Source organism: Poecilia reticulata, linkage group LG3 (assembly GCF_000633615.1).
Source record: "Poecilia reticulata strain Guanapo linkage group LG3, Guppy_female_1.0+MT, whole genome shotgun sequence".
Taxonomy (NCBI): Eukaryota; Metazoa; Chordata; class Actinopteri; order Cyprinodontiformes; family Poeciliidae; genus Poecilia; species Poecilia reticulata.
In genome coordinates this window covers 26,562,549-26,586,142 of record NC_024333.1, presented here as the reverse complement: position 1 = coordinate 26,586,142, position 23,594 = coordinate 26,562,549, and the positions used below count along the sequence as shown (strand labels likewise).

The following is a 23,594-nucleotide window of genomic DNA, read 5'->3' as shown; positions in this document are numbered from 1 at the left end:
GCCACCTGTCTTTCAATGCCAATCTTTTGGGATATTTCTGAGACTTTTGCTTCTCTGATATTATGTATCACAGAGGCAATTTAACTTGGAACAGGAAATTGTGAAGATTATTTATTGAATCAAAACAAAAASWKTKTKYWYWWWRARAAWATWTTWTWWWRWRKRRKWYWYAWAAAAAMAMWWTTATCAACAGAGTAACGATTAATGAATGAAAGTTTTCTTAAAATCTTACAATCACCCTGATTACTCTTCAAATGGTAGAAGGAAAGAAAATATCACAAGAAATGACTGAGACATTAAAAATATATTTTTTCTTATTTCTTTATAGAAGATTATACATCTTTTATACTCCAACACTAAAAAAATTCAAATATYTTTTTATGACAAATAAACTGCAATATTCAGTGTTGGTCCAGCTATCTTACACTATGCATGAAAAATATATTTATAAACAACATTTCAGAAATAATGTACTTTTGAGTTCTCTAGAAAAAGTCCTTCAGTAATACAGAATGGCTCAAAGCGGTGGAATTCAAAGGTCATGGCCAATGAGGTAGTTCCAGCATAAGTGCATACGTGTCCCTATAGTTACTTATCGCACATGACATAAACCATATTTGTTTGTGAATTGACAACGGGGACCCTCGTCGGGTCAATCAGTGTTGCTTCCTAAGTGGACAGTTTGATTTCACAGAAGTTTGATTTACTTGGAGTTATATTGTGTTGTTTAAGTGTTCCCTTTTTTTTTKAGCAGTATATATAACTTTATAATGCTTAGGTGCTATTGTGCTATATTTTCAACATCGCATATTTCAAGAACATCACATATTTCCAACATGTCTAAATATACATTTCCATTTGATTTCTGATAAAACTTTACGCAACTATTTGGAAATATGATTAAACACTGTAAAAAAAGTCACTGAAAGACACTTAAAGATGTAAACAAAACAATATTAATGATCATTTTAATGTTGGSTTTGTGATGACTGACTACGGGCTACAAATGAGTTTATTCTGAAACTAACTAAGCCCACCTGTAAAACACAAAAATGGATCTTTAATACTGATATAAATCCTGGATTATTTTGACTACAATCAGTGTTTCCCAGCTTTAAATACTAAAAACTACTTTCAACTTTCAATGTGATAATCATGCCCTTCACCTTTACATATCACTTAGTCACTTGCACATTCAGCTGAATCTGGCAGCTGTATGTGCATRCATGTTAGACCTAACATGCAGCTACGGCTGCGGGACCACACTCACCCTAATCCTGGTGCAGTTGTGTGAGGAATAGAAAGTGTGTGTTGGGCAGTTCCCCYAGAGCYAAATGACTGGATCCTCATCAGATTTACTCAGGAGGATGATAACGTTGGGCCTTTCTGCACCTGCGTGGCTCTGCTGCTGTAGCATGTCATTAAATTTGTCTTGATTCAATAATGTGAGTTTACACTTCCCTCTCATAATCGCCCCAATCAGAATTTATCATCGCTTCAATCAAAAGGAATCTAATTGGTGATGGTAGGTTGCAGGTAAATGTAAATTAAATTAATTATTATTATTTTTTCCGACATTTCAGACTGCGTTTTGTGGCAAATGGATGTAGCATACTTCTTTTTTGTACTGAAAAGGGAAGTATGGACTTCTTATTTCAGAAAGTCTATTCTAGGAAGTCCAAGTATGGACTTACTTTTTCAGGAAGTCCATAAAAGCACCTGATCTGTAAATGGAAATCCTTTTACAGGTCCTTTTATAGACTTCCTGAAGCCCTTTTCCGGTTTTTAACAGATGTGCGTTGTTACATCAATAATGATCATCTTGAAATAAATGTCCATAACATTTTTTWAAAAATATCTAGTAAATARCGTAAAGGAACATCTAAACATGAGAACAGTGCTGCTGCTCAAATAACTTTTGAGTCTGTTTCACATTCTTTCACCATGATTATTTTTTCTTTGTTTTTGCAACAATATTTTCACTTTGTCTAGCCTGTTTGACTACACCGACCTCAAGCTCTGATAGATCTTCTTCAAGATTTAATTTGCTGCAATTAAAGAAAAATGTGCTTAAAGGCTCAGGACTAAAACCAGACACTTTTGAAGACTGCTGCAATAAGGATCCAGACAGTTGGACCAAATATCTGGCCTGCAGATGAAGATCTCAGCTTGTACTGTGCCAGGACTTTTCGATAGCCCATTTCCTCAGACTCACATTTATACACTCCCTCTTGACTGGGAGTCATGCTGTCGATCAGCAGAAGACACTGGTCGTCCCTCGGGTTACAGGAACTGGAGCCTCCAGGAGTTTTCCAGGTATACTGGGCATGATGGGATGACACTGGACATCGCAGGAAGTAGCTGGACTCAGAGGGAACTGTCATGCTTTTCACTGAGTTGTCTACATGACTTTTGGTGCCTAAAAAACAAAAATATGAGTTCAGAATTTATTGCATCTTTGTTTCTAAAATGTGCCCTTGATAAATGTGTTATTTAACTTGGTGCTTGTGATCTAACATTCTCCTTCAAAACAGGAAGGATGAGATCGTTTTACTGACAGTGGAAAGAAAGTAATGTATTCACTTTGTTTTATCAGTCTGGTGTTTTGCACATTACAACAATACACTTACAAGAAATTTAACTGGAATTTCATTGGTAGACAAACACAAAGTAGCACATAATTGTGAAGTGAACTAAAAATGATAAAGTTGATCTTTTTTTTCCAAATAAGAAGGTGAAAAGTGTATCAAAGAATACTTTAATAAAATAAGTATTTTATAGGACACCAGATATGTGTAAGCAGGTGCTCTGGTAAGACAAAAAAAAAAAAGTTTGGCGCTGCAGTGAAATGTGGTGGCATCATTCTGTGGYGTTTGTCATTGGATTTTATGCTCCACAGGTTTCTGCTATTCATACTATTTGCTTCTTTGCTTGTGGATTATAGCTGTCCTGATGTCATGTTTTTTTTTTCTCTAGGTCATTTTCCATTTGTGTTTGTCATGTTTTATTTAAATAACATTATTTTAGTTTCAGTTAGTCTCTTGCTTATCTAGTTCTCATGCCTTCACTTCGTTACAAGCTGGTCATGAGAAGATAATTAGGGCTAAGCACGAGGCAATAGTGGAAGAAAAGTTGTTGGAAAGTGGAGAAGAGTTTTACAATTACACTATAAAGATAACCGTACACATGCAGCTGGAGTCGCAAAAGTGTGGTTGAAATTAAAACATATTCATGTGCTTAGACCTTTTTGATAATGTCTGAAAATTGATGTTCAAAGAGATACTTCCCAGTCTTTTTAAAGCAGTTTATGCTGCTTTAAACAGAAAAAAAGTAGAAAACTTCAGGTGCTACAGGTGCTACAGGTGCTACTTTCTGTAGTTTGTATGGACAAACTGTGTATTTGATGCAGTCAGAAGATTTTTTTTGTGCGTTTGTTTTTCGTGAGTAAAATATAACTTCTCTTTAGATACAATCAGAACTGTAACCTACGTAAAGTAATTCTGAGAAGCCTGTGGTTGCGTCGTTACTGGGAAATTAGGCCACTAAAGATTGGGCTTTTTACCAGATATGAAGTGTGCTATACACCGATAAGCCCTCGGGGCGTCGTCTGTCAGTGAACAGAACCACCCGTTGCAGCAGAAAAAATAGTTCCTTTTTTCTATTTAGATTTTTTTCTCATATTTCCTTTGTTTCTCTATGTTTCATGTTCTGGTTGACTAATTCTCCTGCTTTATTTTGACATTGATCTTCCTTCCTTTTGTCATCACCACCTTTAGTTTGAACATGTTTTTGTTAATTTCCCTAGAGAGCTGCTTTCTTCCAACTCTGGGACTTTGACTTCCAAATGAAAAAAAAAGTACTTTACTTTGAAAAGAGAGTCTACTAAGCAAAAGTATCTTACCTGATCAAATTCTCTTCACAATTTGATCAGTTTGATCCATGCACAAGCTTCTTTATGCCACAGTTATCACTGTTGCTCGTGAACCTTTTGCTCCCACATGTTTTCCTTGCATTAAACTTTCCAGTAATATGCTTGACTACAGTGTTTTTCTTAACACCCAGCTTTTCAGCAATGACCTATTGTAGCCTACCCTCCTGTCAAAAACCTTTGAGGATATTCTAAGTAGGTTAGATGAACCTTTGGTAAAACATAATATAACCTCAAAATATTGAGGAGCTGCAGAACCAAAATTGAGAACAGGTGTCAGGCTGTGGGAACCAAAGTTCTCTGAAAAATAAAAAGGAAACCCCAAAAAACTTAACCGAAGCCGGAAACAGCTAAAAYAACTCAGAATGTGGAACGAGAAGGAATAGGATCTAAGTAAGAGCAATATAAAACCTGGGAAACTTAAAGAAATATTTTCATTGGATCTGATGTGTTTGGTAAGAACAACACCGGTTTAAGAAAAAAAACAGAGCTAATCCAAATATCTGGACATTTGTAAGTTGGTCAAATAAAAGCCGAATGGAAGGCATTTTTCTGGATGCTGAAATCAGCCGTAATAGGAAAATACAGGAAGCTCTCTTAGCACTAGAATCAGTTAGAGGATGTGAGATAAGGTTATCTCAGACAGCACACTTGAATAGTCATAGTCTAAACGGAGACCAAATATTTGTTGCACTTCAAATTTTTTTTCACAGGAGAACAAGATGTGACCAAGCCAACGATAATAGTTCCCTTAAGACAAAATAACAGTATTTACTAAAACAAAAACAGTAGTCCTGTTGTTAAAGACTTAAAGGGAAGTCTAGCACTGGTTAAAGTCAAAATCATAAGTACCAGAAACTTAATCTAATTTGCTATTTATCAGATTTGTTTTCACCTAGTGTGTTTCAGAGGAAACTGTCCAGCCGGGTAAATGACTCAAGCAAGCTGCGTAATAAATTCCTATCATCCCACTGTAGATAAACCAGTCCTGCATCTCTTGATAACAAGACCCCCACACTGACTGGGAGGTTTACATTATTTACTCATTTAATGAGCTACTTTCATCCTCAATCTTCATGAAAGTTCAAGAATGACTCAGCACAGGTTCAGAGCGGCCTTTTTTCCTCCAGGAAAATAAACATTTAGTTTTGGCTCCATGATAAAAAGGTTTTTTTTTTTTTTTCAGTTTCTGATGGTGATAAGAACGGCCTCTGAGGCTATACAGGATGGCCTCTGAGGCTATACAGAGGTTGTGGACAGCTTGTTATAAAGGAGGTGTTGCATAGCTAACTGCAGAGAGCCGACTGACCGAGTTGGTAGTTATGAGAGCTAAATAAAGAAAAGATTCTGCTATATTATACTAAAGTTCATTCCATTGATAGCAAGATGGATTATTTACAATGTCTACAAGTAGATATGCAGGATGTATACCAACACCAAACTGCTGTGGATTAGGAATAATGATGAATCACCTCCATGCCTGTTAATGCAGTAATTTAAGGGTCCCTGCCTGCATGTATCCATGAACTGTACAGTATATGATCAAACTATCAGCAGGACAATATCATGCAAAGTCATACTTTGCATAAATCAACTAAGTAGCTGATTCAGTGGAAGCTTTATATTCTCAACAAACAGAGGAAGTTGCTGATAAGTCAAATGACACAAGAACCAAAAAAAAAAATACAGAAGTCACAAGATAGATCACATCGTGAGTAAAACAGAACCCTTCATGACTTAATTAATTTCATTTTGGCTTGCTTTTGTTTATTGGTTAAAGAGCATCTGGTTAGAGCTTGGTATAAAAGGTAAAATAATTGTTTTCTGAATGTAAAACACAAGCAGGCATATTTCTGAAAAGCTCTAGTTTTTTTTATGTTTTGAAACAATAAAAATACTTTGAATGCATTGATGTTAGTTACCTCAGTCACCTTGAACCCAAAGCAAAGACCTGTTTCTTTATACATTTACACTTGACAGTCTTGATTTAAAATAAAACAGGTAAGTACACTCATAAATATGTCAGTACCTCCAGCTAAGCGTGGAAGTGGTGATGCTGGGTCTTCTGAGCAAATGCTATGGTTTCCGTGGACCACATCTTGACGTGCACCACTGCAAAACAGAAGTAACGTCAGTCAGTCATGCTACATGAAGTGCTTGCCATCTTTAAAAATGCAAATTGCATCTTAACTATACTTTACCGCTTGATCCCAAAGCGGAATTAAATCTGGTGTAACCCATATTAATTCAAAGAGTTAATAAGTTTCCCCTCACTGTCTTCTGTTAATTGCCCTTTGTCAGCCTTTCCTTGAGCCCACAAGCAGTCCGTGGCCTTAAACCAACTCAAGGCTGTGAATAAAGTTTTCATAATCAATCATCTAACACCCCTCGCTCTTAGCTTTCCTATCCAGAGCTTGCAACCTGTCACACTACATACTGTGTATGCAGATGCTGTTGTGTGGTTTCAGAGGGTCTCGTAAAATGGAAGAAAAAAAAAAAGACGGAAATGACTGCATTTCCCCTGCCTCTGCAACAATGCAGCAACTGCATTGTTACAGTTTTCACTTAGCTGTTCAAAGAGTAAGCAAATGTCTGTTGCTAACTAAACTAACTAACCAACTAACTAACCTGTTTATTGTTTGTATATGAGTCACATGCAGTCACATTTTGTGGGTAACTCCAAACTACCACATGATAAAAAAAAAAAGTTCCCTGTAGTAATATGACAGGAATTAACTTCATGTAATAAAAACTCCTTTGATAAAGAGTTGAACAAAGATTTTGTTGGATTTAGGCTTACAATTTGTTATAGTAGTAACAAAGACTGAAAAGTCATTTACTCTATCCAGTTAGCCGCTTCACTTCAGACTGACAGTATTTGATTTAACTGGACGACTTTGGGATGAACTGGATTTATCTGAACTGATTTTAGACAAAGTTGGATTCCATTGTTTATTTAATCATTAATGGACCCGTCTTCTACAGAATCTTGGAATTACATTTAAGGTTAATCTCTGTTTTGTAAATAACTGGAATGAATACATTCCTATAAAAAAAGATTGTAATTTTATCTTGATATAAAACGACAGTTTCACTTCCCCCACTCACACCTCCGTGGGAATGGTTAGACGGGGGAGAGGCATGAGGGAGTGGGTTTTCCCCTCAAAGGTGATGCACTATGAATCAAAATGATCTGTAAAACCCAGTTCTTTGTTAGTCATTTTTTGGAATTTAGGTAAACCACAATAACCGAGGCGCAACCTTGATTTAATATAAAGTTTGGCATAGTTTTCAGTTCTTCTACAGATAGTTCGCAGATCCCTATAAAACGTTTCTGCTCCCTACATTTTACGGAAACATGCAGAAAGTGAGAATCGTAGGAAATGCTATGACGTGTTACAGACAGGAGAAAGAGAAGCAAGTTGTTACTGTTCTACCATTTTGTGCACCTGATTTTATCATCGTTGGTGTTAAGTTCTGGTCAGAATTCAAAGCGGTGTGCAAATAAAGCTAAGATAAACTGCAACGTTTTTGTGCCTGCGCAGTCTGCTACACTGCAATCTGACCAATAAGCTTCAGCATTGGTACAGAGTTAAGCAGCAAAATGGTTCACAAAAAGACAATTGTTACAACTGGCTAGATAAGAAACATAAAATGTCATCAGATTCACCTACTTGTTATACGTGTATGCACCATGAAACGAAATTCTGCTGAATGATTTTTATATATTTATATAATCAACACTGATATTGAAGTATTACACAGTGTCAAAGAACTGCTCTACAAAGAACGTGAACTTCCTTCAGTAGGTGCAGCTTTTTTTTATAACTCATGTAGCAGATGATCCAATTGCAAAATAAGTATCCAGTGATAACTCTGCAGGCTGGGGCAGATCTGACTGCCGTGTCTTTCATCACCATGGATATGTGTCACAAGGTTTAGTCACTATACAAGCAACACTTTGTGGCAATGGACACTGACAAAGTGGAAGAACTGCTAATTATCCTTTGAATTAAGGATAAAATATACAAAATAATAGGATTCAAACTCTTGATGGCACATGTGTACATAATCCTCAAGTATTCTATCTGACCTATTCCTTTTTTTAACCAGATAATAATAGTGATCAAGTTAATTTTTGGAAAAATACTTTTGTTTTTAGGTAACAAACTTAGTTAAAGTTTTACTGTTCTGCTAGAGAGTCTGTGAGGTGTCGATAAGCCTCTATGTTGGATCATTTTTTACTCCAAAAGACAGAGATCGGTGGTGGTTTGAAGCCTTGAGATCTTACCTCGTCTCAGAGGTGCATTGTTTGTTTTTCCAGCCGCAGTATGGATCTCTGGACAGAACACAGTCCGGACAGTTTTTCCCATACTGGCCACAGTTTCCCACGTCAATTTGGACCAGCTCAGTTTGTGAGTTCACGTACAGCTTTTTCTGTAACAAAGGTTCACCAACGTTTTTATTATCAAAAAAACAACCTTTTTAAAGCACTTTTTTTTCATAATTCTTCCAAACATGTAATAATAGTTAAATAAAATCATTCTAAACACTAAGTCATACTTTTGTGTGGGTGGATCAGTCATGTAGGTGTTCACTTGTTACTCACAGTAAAGGGGTTAAGGACAAAGTTGAGGATGTGGGCTGAGTAGTTAAAAGGTTGATACTCAGCGATGATGAAAGAATGACTTTCCAACTGTAATGCCTTGTGAATCGCACCGTTACCTGGTTAAAGGGCACAAGACAAAGGGAAGATGATGACACACACCTGCCTTCACACCCAGACGTCTTTTGTCCCCTACGGGTGTAAATGAATCTTAACTTTTGACTTCAATGTTCTGCAACACTTCCCAGACAAGAAATTTGGAAACAATCATAGGTAAACACACAGCTACATCAAATCAATTATTGTGTCATTTAAAAAAAATAACCTGAGGCAACCAAAGTGATGTACACGTCTTGAAGAACAACCTATTTATTGGTAGGCAGCAGTAATAGAAGAAACTGGACAAAATAAATGAATATACAGCCTATTGGGCTCATTAATCAGATTAAAAGTAAAATTTTTGAAAATAGCCTTTAGCAGTTTGTAAACACACTTTACATTTATGTTTTTCTTTTTTTGTTGGTATGATATAATATTTGAGCTTAAAATATTGTGTTCTTATTAGCTGGAAATACAAATGTAGGGTTCTGTGCTAAGAATAGAATAATCTTGTGTTAATACCCAGTAAAGCTATTTTTTACTTATCGTGGTGAGTCAGGCACCATTTTTGGTCAACTTCACAACGATGTCAAAATTTTCACTGCATATATTTGACCTCCAGGAAGTTACACATGCATATTTTTGAATCATCTGATAACAGAGCCCAAAGAAAACATACACTGTGAGGCAAATACGTGTTAGATCCTTGTCCCAAAAGAACCAGTCTGCTTTTTTAATAATCATTTAATGCTAATGTAAAGTAAGAATATTATCCAAAAATCCATAAAACCAAAATTACATAAAACAAATTAATTTGTATGTTACTAAAAAACATAAATGAGTACTTTACACAATAAATGTCCACCTCTAATACAAATCAATCAAGTTTGCAGGTGAACATATAAATAACTAAGAAAAGGCATGATACAAAATGCCATGGTCAAAAGAGACCAAAATCAATTTGTTTTTTATCGCCTTGGCTCTCTGAGTTTAGCTGAGAAATGCTGGATGTAGCACCGTCTGAACAATCAAGCCCAGAGGAGGAAGCATCATGCTTTGGATTATTCAGGACAACTTCACTGCCATTCGCCCAAACATCTTACTTGAGAATCGTATTCCCTCTGCTGATCAAAACATATCCARAGTAGYGACCTCATGTAGTCACATGGAAAACTCTTACAGAAAAGCCCAGACAGAGCTGAAGCTTTAAGTGGCAAAACATTTAGATAGGCTTTCTAGAGGAGTCACCAATGATCCCTCCTGACAAGGAAAGAACCAGGCAGCAAATGTATTTGCCAACAAGCTCATGCATTGATAGAGAAGCATGTGCTTATTTATCTCAGTCACATGCAAAACTATTACCATGCAATGTTTTTTTCCCGGACTTTTTGTTGACTCGCTTTCCTTCCCCGTAACAATGAAATCACCATGGGAATAAGAGACTGACTGTTTTTTTAACAGTGAGCAGGCTTGTAAAAATCAGTTGGGAGTCTAATGATTTYCCCTATGGTAAAATAAAAAWAAAAAAAACTAATCCCTGAGAGAGTTAGTGATGCATGTTGAATTAGCTTTAGGTCCTACATTAGATCATCTCAGAAGCACAAGTTTCTCTGCTGTTTTAAAAAAAACCTGATGTGTGAGCAACAAGGGGAAGAGGTCAAATATATACTTGCTAACACAATACAAGTTATAATTAAGCTTTCAAGGCATGACCGTAAATCTAAAACTAAACAGAAAACTTCCAAGATGTAAGAAAAAAAATTTTCAACTAAGATGAAATTAGATCAGCTAATACAGCAAGCCGCCCATTTAGTCGCACCAGAAGCCTGGCTTCAGTTTCCAGAGGTCATTTTTCATTCAGCTCAGCCTAACTCTACAATGGCTTGACTCCTCTGTACTTTTTGAACTTACAAATGTTTATCTGAACATTCTTAAGGTTGCTTGAAAACTTCCGGTCATTTCGTAACTAGTTTCGGGAACTTGCACTCACTTAGAGAGAGAAACATAACTGCGTGTTGATTCCCTGGGGAAGCATCAACAAAGATTCGGGTGTAGTTGTGATGGTTGAGGAGAACTGGGTCCATCCTGGGCTTCACCCACTCCTTCATCTCCAAAACCTTTTCGACTCTCCCCAGGATGTTAGTAGAAAGCTTGGTGCTGTCACGAACACACTGAAGGCACAAAGTTCATACRTTAGAAAAATTCTGTATTAATTTGTTGCTAATTAAGACGTGACCCCCTGAGGTGCTGTTAAGCTTTTTTACCGATAGACTGATTTACAATTTAAAACACAATAACTTGTACAGAGAAGGTGTCACAGGAAAGGAAATCTTCCCAGTTTAATATGAAACTTGAAGTAATTTCAACTCAATATGATGCAAACATGGAATAATTTCTAGAGAATAGCGCTGTATCTAAATAAATAGTAAATAAGAACATCATAAACTACTGACCTCATTTATTACACAGAGTGATGTAATTCTGTCATTTATTGTGGTAATTTTGGTAATGATGGCTTTTAGCTAATAAAAATCCAAAATTAAGCATGCCAGAAAATTTKAACATTACAAAACACTACTAAAAAAAGGAAGCATGGCTTGCTCCAAGATTTACTGGAAGATGGTTGCACTGACTTGGGAYTTCATAAAGTGGAATGAAAMATTTGCTTTCATCTGAAAAGTGAACTTTAGGCCTGAGAAAGAGTCAAATCCTTTTTCTGCTTAGTCAAGATCAGATGCTTCGGACATTGTCTCTGGTTCCATAGTTGAGTTAACTCAACTTTCAACATCAGTTCCAAGCAATGAAATTAAAGTTCTGAACTGCTGTGTTCATGACTAGTTGGTATGTATCCAACTATGACCTGAATACGTATCATGATGTATGAGGACAGCTGTATCCTGTATTCAAGACACAGCTGTGTCACCTCACAGCTGTCCTGAATACAGCTGTGTGGTGGTTTTTGAAGCAGTGACTCTAGCTGTAGTTCAATAGCTTAACAATTTCCCTCAAACACCTAAAACAGGCCTCCCTTTTCAATCCTCTCAAGTCAGCAGTTATCCCTTTTGCTGGTGCACATTTTCTAACATGTTTCCTTGTCTGCCAATATGTGTGGCAACAATATCCTGAATGGCCAGCTTCTTGAGCAATAACCATCTGCAGCTTGAACTACTTAACGTAGTTCAAGTTGTGTCAGTGACCRTCTGCTGGACAAGTGTCAAGTCAKCGGTTTTCTAGGACATAAGACACTATTTTAGCTTTAAAAATCCYTTTTRAACATTTTCAGACATAAATAAACACTTAAAATAAATCACTCTATATGTAATGGAGCAAGTGTCACTTTTTGAATTTAATTATCAAARCAATKTAACTTTTGACATTATTCTGAGTTCTTCAGAGATGCCTGCACACCAAATGGAGCATTTCCTATTACAAATTAGTTTCACTTGTATACCTTTTTCCTGCCCTCTTCGTTCTGGTCTGAATCAATAAAGGGAGATCTGGTGAAAACGTTTTCGATGTCTCCTATTGTATAGATGCACACAGCACTCATGCCCCTGCATAAAGAAATGACAGTCAGCAGAGTTTCACAGAGACACTTGCAAAAAGAAGTGGCTCTTGGGTTAAAAAAGATTGCAGACCTGAAAGTGGTTAAGAAACATTGTGAAAAGTCAACTGCACAAAATGGAGCAAGTGTTAGCAATGGCCATGTTGACAGCTTTRCAAAAACCAAAGCACAGAGATCACATAGAGTACTCCTCTTACTTTACCTCAGAATTTATATTGCACATGTCCTTTTGCACAATGTTTGCATACACTTGTGCCTTGTTTGCTCATGACTGCACATGATTYTTGCAAATGTTCATCATGCAAACAACAGCTGACAAGTCTTTCTGGTTATACCACAAGTGCTACTTTTTCAAATAGTGCTAGAGAAACGCTCCAGGCAGYCCASAGCTTTAGCAAACAGCACATTATTTAATTTAAGTTCATGTCAAAACATGAACAACTTCAATTTAATGTAACATTTTACTGAGCTTTGGTTTCAGTCAATATAACAATAAGACAGTTTCATTTTTCAATGTGACTTTTCTTGCACATTGACATCTTACCATTCATTTCTGAACAGTGCATAAACTCTGGTGTCMTTCCAAYGGTCTGAATGTACAGTAGCCACATCCACCAGCTCAAAGAAATGCTGTTTGTTGTCCACTGTATTGTGACCACAGTAGAGCCTTGCATTCATCAGAGATGTCCAGCTAAACTGCAGGTTGTTCTTGGGACCCCCCATATCAGCCTGGAAACAGCCACCAGATGCATGACCAATCATCCTGATCCAGATTTCGATTAGCATAAGCAGTGAATCTGATTACATTTTCTCATTTTAAGTATCTTACCATGCAAACCTGGCTGACAAAGGGGAGCCACATGTTAGAGTCCGGGCTTGTGTCTTTGTTTTTCTGCTTATAAAAAGAATAAACTTTGTTCTGCAATGGCTCTTCTTGTCTTTTGCTCAGAACCAATCCCAAATAGTACTGCTCTACAGACAGAAAAACAAAATAACGTAGAATGTGATTAGATAAAACAAAGATGGTCAATAAGTCACCAAATTGAATGCGRTTTAATGGGATTTTTATGTGACCGCCCAACATAGAACATTGACCATAACTGTGATTTTGGGATCCTTTTTCTAAAGCGAACAGATCAGACTGCATCTCMCAGCATTCATAGTGCTGGAAGCCATTTTGCTGATGTCAAAACACCTTTATAAACTCAGGTAAGCAGATGTGAGGCATCTGCTCAAGAACTCTAACAGATTTGCACATCTACAGGCTGAATATTGTTCCCATTCTTGTGTGGAAAGTAGCTTAAGGTCAATTCAGATTAGATGATAAGCATTTGTGAAAAAAAAAAAAAAAACATTTCAAGTTTCCGCAACTGATTCACARTTGAATTTAGGTTAGAACTTTGACTGGACCATTCCAACACATGAATATGATTYGATCTAAATAATTCCTGGACTGGTTGTAGGTTTAGGATCCTTGTTCTACTGGAGGATGAACATCAGCCTCGGTCTCCTCCTTTAACTTTCTCCACATCGCCTACAGTTTTCCTTCATCTTCTTGWTACTCTTTTTTGTTTAACAAATGTTCTCCAACAGGTCTTTATAAAACAGTTGGATTCATTTTGAGATACAATTAAACACCATAAATACTCTGTGTATTTACTAATATTGCAGATGTAATGTTCAAAAATACGTAATGTTAAAGGGCTAAAAAAAAAAAAAAAAGAGTAAATACCGTTCCCATGATTGACTGGTCTCACTCTTTTACTTCCAAACTTGTGGATGCCAACATTCTCRTGAGCCCCAGAGGACGTAAGGTAGAGATCTGTTTTTTCATCAGTTTCTGAAACAGAACAGGTGCACATTATAGGTCAGATTCAAATTTGAGGTTCCATCTGACAAATACCACATAGAGTAGAAGCAAAGCRAAAGAGAATACCATTAGATCCAAGCTGACAGAATCAAATAATAGCACAGACATTGAAGAAATRCAGCTCCTATAAGGATGAGGAGAGTAAATGTACCTGTGAGAATTTAAATCWGACAGGATGAGAAAACACATAAAGCAAAAAGCAGAAACAGCTGAGCAAAACAAAAAAGTCTGTAAAAATAAACTCACCATCAAGAGCAGACTTTTCACCTTCCTTAATGTTAAAATTGTTAATATTGTCRATTTTATCACATGTGAGTGACCCTGATGAATCCTGTAAAAAAAAGAGGAATAACAAATCAATCTTGCAACACAATGTGATTTAACAATAAAAAATCTTGCATCCMCCCAGTAGTTTGAAACAAAAAACAGGAACATTTCCTTTKTTTACTTGTCTTGATKAAATTGTTTTATAATTAGCCGAGCTATTGTCTTCTTAGCATCATGTGAAGTGCAACACAACTTGTTCTGYGAAACTATCAGTTCTTGTTAACACTTCTRCAGTTTCCTACCAGGTCACAGCAATCTGAAGTCCTGTCTTTGGTCGCACTTGTACAAACAAACAGCGGCTTTCCTTTTTCCCTCTGATGAACCACTGCAATTTTGCAGCCCTGGGTGACAAGAGAAAATTTTTCTTTATRCCTGGATAGATTMACTTCTGGTGAATCTAATGACTTTATGATGCTCACATYGCTGGGGCAATCCTCCCACTGGACCTCTGTGTCTTTAGCAACCTGTGAAAGACAATATAGGACTTTTATTTTGCTTCTAAACTAATCKTACTAATAGAATAGCTCTGGAATGGCTGAMGTTTCTCAGTTTTATTCAGATGTAAATGTAATAACTACCTTCCCGGTGTTATCAAAGTTGTAGAAAGCCAGACGGGTCTTTTCAACAGATGTAACATTAGCCGACCGTTCTCCGAAGAGAATCTGAACAGGCAMATTTTGTTGACGCAATGGAAACCTTTTAACTGGAGCCTCTGCAAATAAGGRCAAGTTGAGGAAATATCAGCCTCGCTATATATCGACATCTGCAACCAAAGTGATCTGCTGTTGTATTTTCCTGTTTGATCAAAACATGTTACAAAATTTAACAAGGAGTCCTGAAACTAATCACACATCAAGCTTTTAATGTGGAATGAATACAGATATTCTGTTACATCCTTAACTGAATATATGTTAAGGATATTCTGTTAAGGATATCCTTAACATATATTCTATTAAGGATTTAATAATAAAGCAGCTGCCTAATTGCTCACATCTGCTGATAATTTCCCACCTCTGACTATTCGGTTTATATCTGATATATACACACATACATCATCATCACATTTGTTGCTACACACTATAGATAGCTGTACACGACTAATCTTTTAAGGTATTATGGGAAATCGTCTTTCACCAGAAACCATGTGATCATRCCACAATCACAGGTTGTTAAACATATGACACAMATTTTATTTTGACTGAATTACCAACAATATTATTGCAAACATTRTCTGCTTCTATGACGTTCACTTCGCATTCACCGATTATGTTTTGGTGGAAATATCCACACCAGCCTGCACACGCCATCGCTATGATGAAACATGGTGATGGCAGCATCATGCTGTGTGAATGCCTTTCGTCAGTACCATACCATACCAACTTTATTTATAAGCACTTTAAAACAACCACAGCTGATACAAAGTGCTGTGCATTAAAGCACAACATAACAATAAAAAATACAAMAAATAAAAACTCTTACAGATTAAAAACAAAAATAAAATGTAAAACTAGATCCCGCTGGTGTTGAAAGCCAAGTAAAATASATGGGTTTGAAGACGAGCTTTAAAAGTGGACAGTGAAGGGGCCTCTCTAATCTGCAAAGGCAAGTCGTTCCATAACTTAGGACCCATGACTGAGAAAGTAGAGCGAGGCAAGCAGGTGAGCGCTGATAAATATGGAAGAAGCTAAAGAGAAGGCAGAAATCCTGCAAAGGTGGCAAAATAATTGGGACTGACGCGGTTATTCACCTTCCAACAAGATTATCTGAAATTTGATGTTCAAAAATGGGGTCTTTTCCAATCTTATTGGGTTTGAGCTCATTTTCAAAGAAAAATGGGCAGACATGACTGTGTTCAGATGGGCAAGGCTGGTTAGCAAAGCTGTTATTCCTGTTCTGCTTCTAATGTACCAGAATGGTGATTACTATTTAATGAATGTTATTTTTTGCATAGATAAACCACCGTTTTCCCTACACATTACTGTTATGCACTACTTTGTCTATCACACCATATCCCCTTAAAATCTCCATAAACACATCAAAATATGGACATTTTATTTGTTAAACTCAAGACCGACAACTACCCTCCCTTGTTAACTTAGTACTTCAGAGTAGAACAACATTTAACTGAAAAGATCTACACCCTCACAAGCCACAGAGATAAACTCAAGATTAAAGTCTTTGCTCTTGAACACAGGAGATTAAGTTCAGAACTCTCTTCTGGGATCGGTCTGAAAAAAAAAACTATCATGATACGGTTCATTTAAGGGGTGTGCCACACTGCCACCCATTTACAGGCAATTATCAACATAATATTGTATTGTAGCTGTAGACTATTGTATATATAGTATATATTGCAATATGGTGCCATCATTACAGTACGATTTTAAATATGTATAGCGCCTGCTGTCTTTCTTTACAGCAGGCTCAGGGCTCAGTGGAAAGAGTAGTCTTCCAATCCTAAAGTTATGAGATCGATTCCAGTTTCCTCCTGTCAATTGCAATGTTTGTATAGTTCGTATCGTTCACCTTCTGACGGTAGTGAACAACCTGCCATCGTGTGAACGGCTGATGTGAGTAGATAACTTGGTCTATTTACGCGATAAAAAGACAAAAATAGAAACACGTCTTACCTTCGTATTTGAACACCATCCTCGGTGAATGTGAGTTCGCTTCATTTAAACAATAAGCGAAAATTAGCAGCAGTAAGGTGAACATTTTTGTCAAAGCAATTAAGTCAATAAACAGCCGTCCGCGTCTCAYCCTCGAATTAACTGAGGTGGGAGGGGTTGTCAAAAACCCACGAGTCCAAGCTCCAGTAAGATAAGAGTTAATTTAGACTTCAACACAAAACCACTATCAGTTCAACTGCATTTATTTATTTTCTTAATAAACTGTGGTCATTTACAATAAAAGTAATATCCTTTCGAGGGCAAACAAATTGTAAGGTTCACGAGACACATTTCAAATTAGGAACAGACTCTTCCCCGGATTAAAACATTGGTCAATTTCTGCCATCTAGTGGCAATTGGAAGTTTAGCAGACAGACTCTACTTAACGGACTTAACAATTAATCTCTGAAAGTGAATGAATTGGCACTCCTCAGAAACGGTCATGTTCAATGACTGGCCCTGATATCAGTGGGGKTTTTTTTAACATCACTGATTTATCGCACAAAATTGACAAAAAATACATTTTGCAGGAGAGTGAATAAAGGTCAAATAGGAGAGGAGGAAAAAGAGAGAGACCGACAGGAAGGGAGGAGAAGGAAGGAGGAGGACAGGCCAGGAAAATGCGTCGGTTTGGACGGCTCTGCCAGCTCCTCTCAAACCTCCCACCAGGAAGGATGGAGGATCCCTCTCTCTGTCACTCTTTTTTGGAATCACGCATTCATCTCAGTCTGTTTTAAGCTTTAAAACACTGAACAATTGAACTATTTTGTACCTAAGCTGATGTGTTTGTTTTTAGAGGTACTACCTGCAAATTGGAACATGAAAGGATTCACTGAGATAATTGGAGCAACAAACTTCAGTCTAGTGAGATATAAACTCCTAAACATTGAGACCAATGAACTAATGACAAGAAAGTGGCTTRAATGCAGAAAAAATAGAATTAAACATCTTGTTACTATTTCTAAGTATTCATCATACCCTTGATTGAAAAATAAATAAATAAATTGTGTTGCAGCTCAAAGTTGAATTTAGATCCAGACTTTGACTTTGACATCCTGACACAATTTGATCTAATGCCTTTATACATGTGGCTACAGGATGTCATTGTCCTGCAGATTTCAGGTTCAAATCATTTCAATCTTTCAAAACGTTTTCTTCCAATATTAAATTTCATTTATTTCAGTTAATCTTTTTATCTACTCTGACCTACTTCTTAATATGTAGGTGAATAAAACCACCATGTTTCATGTTTCATGGTGCTTAGAGTGATGTGGAGTGTCAGTTTTTCTCTCTACACAATGTTTTGCATATACACTAAAAAGTTTATTTTTGGTTTCTCTTTTCCCCATATTTATTGTGTTTCCTATCTGGCTTTAGTTATCAGACTTTTTTTTTTCTTCTTTTTTAAAGGCCTCAATTAAAGGCCAAATTTGTGGAGTGCACAAATAGATCTGTCCACCTGAACTGTGAATCTATGCAGCTCCTCCAGAGTTAGTCTTAAAGCCTTATCTGATAAATGCTCTCCTTGGCCAGTCAGTCAGTTTAGGTGGACAGACATATCTTGTATGTAGTTGTGCCATATTTGTTTCTGCTTTAGATGATGAAGCAGATCTTTGATAGATGTTATGGAGGGGGAAGATTAATTTTTAAAAAGCTGAAATATTTGGTAAGCAGGAAGAACAACACACAAAACCAGCTTTACTTAATTACTTATTATAGAGTTTTGTTATTGTTTTTAACAGCAGATGTGAATTAAACTAAAAATTGACCTGAGTCGTTTTTTTTTTTGTTTTTTTGTTTTTTTACTGAGGAATCGATCAAAGGCGCCGTGAAAAATAGTCGGATCCGCGCCTCTCTGGCTGCAGTGCGCGTTCCCGACACAGGGGGAACAGATTTTCCCAGAGCTGGGAAAGCTGTATGRTAGAAGAGTTGTGATATTAAAATGAAAGAAGGTGGGGCTTCTTCGCATCCTTCCGACGCAGGTTCCCTCGGAAGATGAAGCAGCTGCTGGATGGTTGTCAGATCGCTGCGCACTCGGGATGGTCCGCTCATTCTGACCCAGCTTCCCTCAGGCGCTGAAGATGTCGGATTCTCTGGGAGGTAGGATATGTTTTCCATGTAAGACTTTGTCATGTGTTACTTTTGTAAAAATCGGATTCTRAAGCATAAAWTGAGACTATTCCAAATATCTTATCAGGCTCGTTTCCAAGTTCTTGAGTGTGAGAATGAGACGGAAAAAATAAACTTATGTGGGTAAATGAGTATAAACTGTGTTATTTCTTTAACATAATAGCTGTTGCGACTTCTTAACAATTAATCTCTGAAAGTGAATGAATTGGCACTCCTCAGATACGGTAATGTTCAATGACTGGCACTGATACCAGTGTTATTTTTTTTTTAACATCAHTGATTTATCGCACRAAATTGACAAAAAATACATTTTGCAGGAGAGTGAATATCAGCATCAATATTCCATAAAAACATTAAAAACATGTACTTTTTTTTTTACTACAAAATCCATGTGTATTGCAAATGTGTATTGTGTATCTATATTCTGAGTGTGTGAAATCAAATTCTTTGTTTGTGCACAAACCTGGTCAATAATGTTGACGCTGAGTCCAGCAGAAAATTGTGTTGTTTCTAGAAGACAACAATCCAATTTGTCTAAGAGTATTTCTTACTGCTTAAGAAACAATTCTCTGTGGTGGTGCAAGAATATAAAGAAACAGGTCTGCATTTTATTTTCAAAACTTGTGCAATTACAACAAATATTCAATAATTTACACAACAGAATAGAACAAAAATATGTTTTTTATTTTTATTTTTTACTAATACAAYATTAGTGAACATCTGAGCCACCTCATGCCAATGGTATTCCTAAAGATTGAAACTAAACTCCAAGAATTGTAATAACAAGAATTTTCTCAAAAACTGAGTTTCAGGGGAATCTATTTGGACCCTCATGCTGGATGAGCCATCCACGATAGATTCAGGCATRAGTTCTGGCTTATTCTCGTCCTGATACAGCTTTTCCTTGAGGAATGATCCTCAGAGCAGAACAATGATCAGACAGGAGTTCAGCCTTTTACGCTTGAGACTGAATATGACTCACAATCTGCAAGAAGTCATGGATTCTGATATGGATGTCTAGGCTGAACAAATGGTAATGTAGATGTAAGACCTCAAATCTTTAACCCATTTTCCTTTTTGGAAATTCTTAATTTGTTTTCATGAGTACCAATTTTGGCTGTTGTCACATCAACTACAGTCATGTCATGTAAATCTAATGTAGAGCATAAAATACTCTATAAAGTCAATAAAAACATTGGAGGATTTGATTTTATGACTTGTGGACGGCTGAAGGGGATGCTGCCTTTTAAATGTTGCATTTGTYACATAGCTGTACCTCAGTCTTAACTTTATATCTTTTGTGATCATTCAAATGGAAGGATGGTATTTGTTGTTAACTRGTTAAACTGGAGGCATCGTAAGCCTTTCTGCTTTATGGGTCATTCCTGGCTGTAAGCAGATGATGCAGCTGGTTTACAAAATGGAAGGARGAAAATCCTGGTGCTCTTCATAAACTCCWACATATTTCTTGTTGTCAGTTAATCTGGAAACCTTTCTGTTTTGATTATATGWTTTTCTGCATACCACTGAAAAAAAAGTGAAGCAAAACACCAAAAACCAAACAAACAGGTGCACTTGTAGAACTATTTGAACTAAAATGTACTTTGAGAACTTTAGATGCACCACTAGAAACTAAGAACMTCCAGCAGTATTTTTTTCAGGGTTCATTTTATACAGTTAGCTAATCATTTATAATAAAAAACAGCAAACCAAACTGAGATACTGAATATTTTATTTGCTTTTTAAATGTAAACTAAATGCAAAATCAGTTTATTTTTTAAAGAAAYATCACCATGCTTAAGTTCATTTAAAGTTTTAAATAGTTTAGTTTCTCAAGGGTATGTTAAAAATCTTCCTAAATAAAATGATTTCAAGTTTGTATTTGTATTATTTTATTATCATTCTAATAGCTAATTTAGACTCAAGCTATTTTTTTTATCAGTGTGATTCATTGCTTCTCAGTAGATTCATCTCCTAATGGAGAGGAGCCACCAGTTACTCTCTGTGATGGGGCTGCTGGGTCTGTGCTGGGAGAGTTATCGCTCTCTTGATGAATAGTGATCTCATCTTTTATGGATGTTGATTGGTTTCATTCTCAAGAGCTTTTACGGCCTGATGCGATGATCTTTTTATAGGAGGAACACACCTCRGGTTACACCAGTTTATGGTTAATCTTTTTGTCCTCGTGGAGATGTATCTTAACTTTACCACTGACAGAGAAAACATTTTAGTATTTGTTGATCTCAGCATGGTCGCTGGCTGATGTGACTTTCACAAAAATCCAATTATGGAGGATGAGTCATCTTAATACACCCCCACTGTGTGACGTTAAATAACCGCAGCAGCTTATGTGGCTTCAATCTCTTTTAAGTCTAAAAAACAAATTTACAATTACATGCTAATAGAGATGACTGAGAAAATGCGGAAAATAAAGTCAGGGATTGTGATGCAAAACACATCRATGCTATATTGGTCTTTATTCTTTGTTTTTAAACRTTTTTTTATTTTGACACCTCATGGATGACTCAACCATGATTTTGAAAATGTAACCTGAAACTCTACAAAAACAAAAAATCAATAAATCAAAACAAAAAACAAGTGCAAATGTCTTGCTAGAGTGCCCAGCTATATCATTTTAATTATTTCAACATTTCCTCTTTGATTTCATCAAGCACACAGATTGCAGACTAAACAAGATAATGGTTTTCAGCAGGATCCTCTTGCAATGGATTCATCTTCATTTGGAGTCAAACTCTGGAGACGATTTCATTTGTCAGTCTATGATAATCCTAATGCTTGTGTTTCCTTTCCTGCGGCCTTAATCGTACAAACAAACAAACAAACTGTTAGCTTTTAATCATGGCTGGGTTTTCTGTGACATAAATAAGGACTCAATATCAGTGAGTGTGCATGAAGGAATTCTCACTTTTTAATTCCTTTTTCTTTTTATAAGTGCATTCTCACTTATTTAGTTCCTGTTTCTCTTTCTTCTTATTAATATTCGATGTTCGCACGTTATACTGCATTTAACTACTTCTGCTAACTCATATATCAATTCATAATTCAAGTACAGCTTTCTTCTACTTTTTCCCTACTTCTTATGCTTTGTTCTGCTCTTTGTTGCATATTCTGCAGCAATCATTCTGCAGATTTGCATTCTCACGGCTGTTGAACAGCAATTTGTCTAGTAAAAGTRTTATGTTTATTTATTAATTGATGCCAAATGATGTTGTAATACTTTTAACTTGTTGAACCAAAGAAACTATTTAGCCTCTTTTATCGTGCCTATTTGTGACTTTTTGTTTTCTAGTCCACCTGCAGGTTGTGCTGGCTGTGGGTCTGGCTGTGCTCTGCTACTGTCTGGTTCTTGGCTGCATCCTTTGCTGTCGCAAACAGAAAAGCCTTTCCTCTGAAGACAAAGAAGCAGCTGTTCTGTCCCCTCATCCCGCTGAGAGTGTGACTGTGACATTAAGTCACTCTCCGTGTACTCAGCCTGTCAAACAGCAGTACGAAGAGCTGGATGGTGATGTGTTGGAGTGCCCTTCTTCTAAAAGTAGCTCTTCTCCATCTGACGGTGACGTCAGCACTCTCCCATTCGACAACAGCCCTTCTAGAGCCGCTGAGCTGGCGCAGTCTCCCAGAGCTACTTTCCCAACGCGGCGCCTTAGTACTTCTGCTCTGCCCTGCTCTCCCAATAAAGCTGCTAGTCACGGAAGGGCTTCCTTGCCCTCCCTCACCAAGCTCAGCTTTGTGTCCAAATCCCGCCGGGTGATAGGCAGACGCAGAACTGTTAGTGGAGAAAGTTATGCTCTCAGTGAGAGCAGTCGGCTCACAGCAGGTGCTCCCAGCGTTAACAGCCAACAGGGGGAGCCATGTCACCCTCAGTACGGCTCCAACTCCATCTCTGCCTCAGCCAAACCAGCTCCTCTTCTGCACTTTTCCCTGCTCTTTAGCTCCAGCTCTGGCACCTTGGTGGTCAACATCCTGGGGCTTTCTGGGGACACTAGAAGGCGCAGTGGGGTATTTGTTCGYGCCAGCCTCCCTCCGCTTYACCCCTTGCTCCAGCAGACAGCCCCACGCCGGCGCAGCCTCTGCCCAGACTTGGTCAGCCAGAGCTTTGTGCTGCAGGTGGGCTCTGTGGAGGAGCTCTGCACCTGCACCCTGAGGCTGGYGGTCTACAGCAGGGACTTCTCTGGGCTGAGAGAGGCTGCTCTGGGGGAAGTGGAGTTACCCTGTGAGGAGTTTGAGTGGGAGCCTGACTCCAAGACTACCTACACCAAGCAGCTCATCCCAAGCAAAATCAAGCTGAAAAAGGTACATAGAAAAAGAGCTTTAAAAAAAAAACTGTCTTAAATGTGTGTTAGAGACAGATAATAAAATTACAAGTTTCCTACATTCTG

General features: G+C 37.2%; 2 protein-coding genes across 2 annotated transcripts in view; one reads left to right on the top strand and one right to left on the bottom strand.

The window, feature by feature from the left end:
• Positions 1 to 725: 725 nt before the first annotated feature.
• On the bottom strand, positions 726 to 17,194 carry LOC103462612 (semaphorin-7A). The gene is made up of 14 exons (XM_008405511.2): positions 17,026 to 17,194; positions 14,974 to 15,107; positions 14,815 to 14,859; positions 14,638 to 14,736; positions 14,315 to 14,399; positions 13,931 to 14,038; positions 13,028 to 13,170; positions 12,743 to 12,927; positions 12,085 to 12,187; positions 10,624 to 10,804; positions 8,538 to 8,653; positions 8,220 to 8,365; positions 5,958 to 6,040; positions 726 to 2,419 (listed from the first exon to the last, which is right to left on the bottom strand). Exons 1-14 carry the CDS (start codon positions 17,108 to 17,110, stop codon positions 2,085 to 2,087), a joined length of 1,848 nt encoding a protein of 615 aa, XP_008403733.1. The 5' UTR covers positions 17,111 to 17,194; the 3' UTR covers positions 726 to 2,084.
• Positions 17,195 to 18,920: 1,726 nt separating this feature from the next.
• Positions 18,921 to 23,594, top strand: part of LOC103462615 (synaptotagmin-4) — an 11,186-nt gene continuing 6,512 nt past the window's right edge. The window contains exons 1-2 of the mRNA XM_008405512.2: positions 18,921 to 19,164; positions 22,505 to 23,508. Of these exons, the coding sequence (XP_008403734.1) occupies positions 19,146 to 19,164; positions 22,505 to 23,508 (1,023 nt within the window). The 5' untranslated portion in view covers positions 18,921 to 19,145. The remainder of the gene's footprint in view (positions 19,165 to 22,504; positions 23,509 to 23,594) is intronic.